Source organism: Cibotium barometz, chromosome 48, assembly GCF_041138505.1.
Source record: "Cibotium barometz isolate CiBa-2024 chromosome 48, ASM4113850v1, whole genome shotgun sequence".
In the NCBI taxonomy this organism is placed as follows: domain Eukaryota; kingdom Viridiplantae; phylum Streptophyta; class Polypodiopsida; order Cyatheales; family Cibotiaceae; genus Cibotium; species Cibotium barometz.
Genome location: NC_141093.1, coordinates 2399378 through 2406162, shown reverse-complemented (window position 1 = coordinate 2406162; position 6785 = coordinate 2399378). Strand labels below are relative to the sequence as shown.

Sequence of the window (6785 nt, the reverse complement as noted above, 5' to 3'; positions counted from 1 at the left end):
GTTCTTATTGATTATGCCAATTGTCCATGGATCATGTGCTTACTTATGATCATTCTCTTCAGTCAACCATTTTAACTCCTACAACTCATGGCAAAATGTATGTGAATCACTTATATATCGTCACACAATACATACTTATTCGAGGCATTAGTGCACATCTTCAACGATAAACTCGAAGATAAATGGTTAGAGAGCTAGACGAGAAGCATGTTTTGTCATGATCCCCATTGGTAACACTTGTATATTTCCTCTAAATATTGAGTTTTATCAACTCATGGAGGAACACAAAATCATTCTCGTGGGATATAGAATCGAAGAGACACCATCGTAGCCCGTGACCACTTTCTTTCTCACTTATGTTTCCTTCAATTTCACTTACCCTCTAAAAAGATATTTGTCATGATCTATACACGTCTTTCGAGGATTATATATTCACACTTCTATTTTGTAGCTTATCAGTGGAGATGACAAATCTTTCACTTCATTTTTTTAATTCACAAAACTTTCTAGCATCAAACTAATTCATAATATATAGAAATTTCTTTATTCAATATTTCCATGTACTATTAACCCTTTTTGTTAGGAACTCTAAGAACAACAACAAGAAAAGGTAATATTTATCATATATATTTAGTCAAGTTTAAAGACCACCCCATAAAAGAATCTCAATGTCTACCTAGTAATGCCCTCTCACTCTGCCTATCCATCCTTGATCTTATACGGGTTTAGAGTGGGATACCTTTCTAAATCCGGGCGATCATAGCTTACTTTATGTGTATGTGGGTGAATCTGTACGTGTGTGGGAGTATTGGTTGCATTGTCTTGATGTTATGAGTTTCTATGCTGTATTTTTAGTCAATTAATTGGCATAGTTGATGTAAGTTCAGATCATTGGATTGGATAATGGAGGCGAGTTGGTGGTGGTGGTCAAGAATATTTTGAGATAATTGATTTCGAGTATGTTGACAAATATGATTTGATTTTGTGAAACAAGTGCCATGAATTCATTTTGGGCATCGTCCATATTTATTGACAATGTATATATATTTTTTGGGACATGTGAAAGCTCCCTCGTGCGTATTTGATTTTACAAGTTATGTACACATTTATATAGTTTTAGATTCACATCTATTTTTTGAAGTACATAGCTTGCACGTCCAATAAGAAAAGCTATTTTTTAAGAAGTCAACATATTTGTAAAAGGACACTATTTTGAGTCCCACAAGTTATTTCAAGCATTATATTTAAATACACCAAGAGAAAACGTGAGCTCACTCTTGTGTGGGGGTAAATTGGATCCAATATTGTGTCTTGGGAAATTGTTTTTTCTATTTTACGCTATGTATTTAATATTTTGTGATCAATTCATTGGGTTTATATCAATATCCCATAACAATGTTCTAACCACTTGTGTATCTACATCGACATATCTCTGTGATGATGTTTATTTGAGGACACATTGTCCACTCCATGTGCTGGTGGAGTGTGGATCTCACTATTGGTTCATGGTTCCATATATTCATATTATATGATATAGAATGGCATTGTTGCATGTATCATATGGGATTTCATTTCTGCCATGCCTAGAATTTATGTGGGTTCGCACTTCGAATTTGCATCCAACCCACCAACGGGTTTCACTTTCATCTCTTGTATAATTCGGCACAATGTAATCATGAGTTAAGAAATACAATCAAGCATGTTGAAATGTAGTGTGTTATATGTTGAAATGTAGTGTGTTTTTGGCAATTTCGTTTTCCTAACCCACTTCAAAATGAGTGACTCTTTGGGAAAATATAAAATCTCTTTGTCACAAAGTTTTCCTATAACCTTGCACTTTTTGGAGGACCTCATAAAATAGCCATTGGGCTAACAATAGTGCCCCTATTTATGATAGAACTGATCCTAATCAATGTCAAGAAAGTGTTGTATTGGTAGGCACTATAGTAACCTTGAGCTTATTTAGAAATCTTTCTCTATCTACGGTTTGTCATAGAACATATGTTCTTGCCTTCTGTGTTGGGAAGGTGGATTACTCCATCGGCTCACACAAACTACCCCCATCACGTAGCTCCTTGACATCGAACCCGGCCCCCCATAATAGGACCCAACCGTTCTACCAACTAGATTACGCGCCCAAGGGCATATGTTCTTGACTTCTAGATGGTGAAAGTTTAAAACTTTCCATTAAGTGCAAACAATTCCAAAATTTGAGTGAAGGCTTGACAATAAGAAATCTCAATATGAGGTTAATATAATAATATATTGTAATTGCGGTATGATTGAGCATGTGGGTTGTGCTCAATTGCTTGGAGCCATTTCTCACGGTTTCACACCACCGGTAGAAGTAAGATATGAAGAACTAACCCAAAGAGGTGTTACATTATGCGGGAGGCCTGGTTTATTTATTGGTCAGAACAATGGGTCATTCGAGAGGCCATGACTCAGGAGTATAGCTTAGTGGTGCCGGCGACGTTGTGGTGGGTTTCGGACACTGCAGGTTCGACGGATCTCGCCCTGATGGGCACCTGTGAGGACGCCCACGTTGCCGAGGTTGACCATGGACACGGCGAATTCGGCCTCCCACATGCCCGGCTGGGTGAGGAAGGCGTCGATCATGGAGCGCGTCATGTCGTTGTCGGCGTAGAGTGTCTGGTCCGACTTGAACAGCACCATGTTATTCTTGAGATTGGTGTAGTACTGCAGATCCACCACGAATGGGCTTATGGGGTCGTTATACACAGAGCTCCATGGCCCCGGCTTGCACTCCTGGTTCAGAAATCGTGCGTAGGATGCGTTCATGCTTGGATTAGCACCCGGCGCACCACTTCTTGTGAAAGAGAAGCAATGCGCTCTCCCCACCGTGTGAGCTCCTGCCATCATATAATCATGCATTCATATATTAAGATCAGTAAGATGAGGCTGAATGCTAGGATTAACAACTTCCTTGATGAGATTGAAGAGCTTCACATGATTGTTCAGAGGTAGGAATATTAATCTGCCACAATGAATACAAAAGGGCCGAGCCAGGATTAATTAGCACCCCCATGAGGCAGTGTTTTGTGTCTTCGTTTGTGTGTGTGTGTGTGTGTGTGTGTGTGTGTTTTACCCGATAAAGTCGCAAGATCTGCAAAGCTCAGGCCTAGAGAATCGAATTGCTTGAGTAGGGTGTCTGCGTCTGCTTCTTGGTGCGGTACCAGGGCTGCGTCTTGGATGCGAGAAGTAAGACTATCCTTGCGACCGAAAGGCACAAACCAGAAAGGTCCCCCCATCTGTGAATATCATCAATTAACGATAAGCCCGCATTTTAATACTAATCTCATCCGGTTATAAAATGTATGCATTCCGCATTAATTATAGAGCACACTCTTGTGCAGTGCGGCTAAATATCACATATTAAGCTGCCTAATCATGTTCACCTCAAGGACGACATCTCGTGCAATGGTTGTGAGGATATCTGCACAGGAGACGATGCCAGGGCATTGTTTCTCCACTGATCGCTTGATATTGTCCACCACTTCGAAGCCCCGCAGGCCCTTGCTAAACACCGAGTACATCTCAGTTGAACGGCGTTCGGGGTCCGTCAACAAGATGGAAGCATCATTACCCTGCGATCATCGCCAATCAGTTGCATCACAGTGTGCAAAATTAATATGGGCACTGATCCATGTATACAGCTATGGTTTTTATGGACGGATTTTTACACTACCGTGGCCATGCAATCATGGAAATGCAGGCGCAGGAGGCTGGCTCCGAGAGTCATGTCGATTTTGAGCCATTGGACGACTTTGTTGCGGATGATGGACTCCAGCTGGGGGCAAGTGGTGGCGTAGTAGTCGTTGGAGAGGCTCTCCGCTCCGGAGAGAGCGGAAGCACTTGTCAAGTGGGAGGTCGTGACCTTCGTGGGATTTGTATGGTGGTTAGATGAAGCCTTCTTCTTGTTCTTTGGGCAGCTCTGCTTCTTGCCTCTCAACAAGGGCCCATGCGCACTGCATTTCTGCGACGTCTTGTGAGAACGAGGTGAAGGATGCGCCGCCGCATTAGCAAAGCCTGTAGGTGGCTGCACCGCCGCGAGCGCGTAGATTACCACCACCAGCAATAGAGCAACGCTTCCAAGCGTAAAAGATGCCATGATGGCTCCTACAGATTATAATGATCAGGTCTTTCGATGCCTTGCTCATGCAGCGCTTGGTGTAGCTCTGAACTTAGCTCGCCATGAATGGAGATTGATCCCTTAATGAGCTCAATAAAGAGCTGGAGAGGAGAAAACATGAGCGAACGTGCTCAGGCAAAACTGGCTTTAATCCCGCAGGTGTAACCGAGGCACCGTTTTTTGGCGCTCTCATTCCGAGGAGTGGCTAGCACGACGATGCCTTCGCTCTCGCCCACTCCCGTGCCCTCCCCAAAGTTTATTCCCTTAGCAATTCATTATTCGAGCCACTCGCCACTACACACCTATTGCCTTTACATTCCCAAGCCACATTCATAGTTTTGACAAAACGCACCATGTTCCATTTTCAAAACACTTACTTTATCTTTCAAATCTTTCTTCTTTGAATTTTGCACCCAAGACATAAGATTCATGCAATGTCACTCCTTTTGTCAAACCTAAGATGATGTCGAACAAATTCAAGTTCTTCTAAGAGGATTCATTTTCAAAACATCGACAGCCCTAAACCTTTGATATTTTAAATGAAGACCAAAGATGAGCACGAGGAGACCATATCATGTAGGGCACCTCTTCAATTCTTCCATTGATGCAAGGGACCACATTGTGTTACCGAATGTCCTCATAAAAGAACCCACACCAAGTATCCCAACTCCATCCTCGAATATAATGCCAAATCCCAATGTCATTCCTTACAATGCCACATGTTACGAGTGTGGATTCGAACATACTTATAGAGAGACTACCCCAACAGAGTTACCATTGTCCAAGTGGCAGCATTAAGCACTTTGAAAAGACTTAAGTTATCAGTGTAGAAGGAGGAACCCTTGATGCCATCATAAGTCTCCGAGTCAAGATGAGGTAGTAGCCAAGGGAACATCTAAGGTTATAAAAAAGTAGAAATCCCAAGTGAAGAGCGGTTCTCTCTACCGTGCAATATAGTGCTCATAGAGTACTACCGATCAACAAATTAGCTAACATCTCTTTTATAGAGATGTTACTAACCCTAGGCCTCTTTCACACATGGGCGGACAACCCCATAAGTGAGCCTTGCTTAATACACTTAGAACTCTCATTTAGAACCCACATTGGCCTAAAACAATTTACATTGCACTTCAGCACAAAAATATAGAAAAATTATGTGCGTCTTTGTTCCCATGGCTACAATCCCGCTCTCTCGCATTAATTGCGTCCGGCCTCCTTCTATAATCCGTGTTCCCGTGAGTACCTTTCTTTCTTTCTTTCTTTCTTTCTTTGTTTTTTTTTTGGTGTAAAGAGGAGAAGATTAAAGAAAATTATTACTTTTAGCTTGATAAAGAGGAAGGTTCCATCCCAATGAGACCCAAGCAATGGTCAAGAGACCTCTGCCAAGAGAATCTAAAGGCCGCTAAGTATCTCAAGGACGACAGACCCTTTTCTTTCTTTTTGACATAAGGAGTACCCCATGAAGATGAGGGCATCGGTCTCGAGGGCCCATAATGTACCCCAGAGTCCTACCAGCATCTACCAAGGCGATAGAGTCCTTGAAGGTCTTCTTCTTAATCTTTTAGACGTCAGTGTCCACCCCATGGAAACCAAGGCATCGGCCCTAAGGTGCTAAGACAACCCAAGGTCCTACCAAGCATTCCACATGGCCGTAGACACGTCATGTCTCGAGTCACTTGTATATATTTTTTAGGGCATGTGTTTCGTAAATTTTTTATTAATCGTAGCACCTAGCCATACCTAAGAGGTAGCTACCACTAGGGATAACTAATATACTTCGAGAGCATAAGAACTTAGCATACTCCGTTGGCATATATCTTACATCGTCTTCAAATAGAAACACCTTCTACTAAGTCCTCTAAGAATCTAGAAATCACTCACCACATAGTAACAACTAATTCAAAACTTAAACCAGCCAACTGTGTGTGAACATGCAAATAATATATGCAAAAGTGAAAAGCACATAAAGAACAAAAGATTATGATTTGAATACACTTGTTGCAGTGCTCGTTGATGTTGTGCGTTTGTCTTGATGCATTGCTGATGTGCAGATTGCTTCTCTTTGCTCTTTGTAGGCATTGCATGTCTCCCCCCTTCCTAATTTATGTGCACGGTAGGTGGACTATTGGGCCGTGTTTGTATGCTCTTGTTTAGCTGAGATCTCTGCAAAATGTCTTATTAACAAACAAGAAAAGAAAAGAATAAAATTTGTTATTGGTGCCAATTATCGAATATAGCCGAGGGGAAAAACCGAGTGGGAGAAAAGTGCCCTGGCTTGTTGATCTTATTGTGGAGTTGATGAGCTTACCCTTGCACTAGCGGTGGATCCGTGTGTCCACTTCTGCTGGAAAGATGGTATCAATCACTTCAGGATGCAAGGACAACCCTATACAAAAGCCGGCCTCTGGAGAAGGTGGTAGAGGAAGGAGTGCTTCCTCGCTAAAATATGGCATTGGTTCTATGGGAAGGTTAAGCAGACAATTCCGATTTTGGAATTGCTTAATATAGGTGCTCATAGTGATCCAAAATTGACAGGTTGAGGCTGGGGGAAGAAGGACTTGCAAGATAGGTGGTTGCAAGTCATTTATGCATGTATCCCTCCATTGTTGTGCTTGAACCTCCTCAGGTAATC

At 42.0% G+C, this 6785-nt stretch overlaps 1 protein-coding gene across 1 annotated transcript; it reads right to left on the bottom strand.

Moving 5' to 3' along the window:
• Positions 1-2228: 2228 nt before the first annotated feature.
• Positions 2229-4228, bottom strand: LOC147610698 (peroxidase 7-like). Its single transcript, XM_086785133.1, has 4 exons — positions 3710-4228; positions 3420-3608; positions 3110-3272; positions 2229-2873 (listed from the first exon to the last, which is right to left on the bottom strand). Exons 1-4 carry the CDS (start codon positions 4130-4132, stop codon positions 2458-2460), a joined length of 1191 nt encoding a protein of 396 aa, XP_086641259.1. The 5' UTR covers positions 4133-4228; the 3' UTR covers positions 2229-2457.
• Between the last annotated feature and the right edge of the window lie 2557 nt (positions 4229-6785).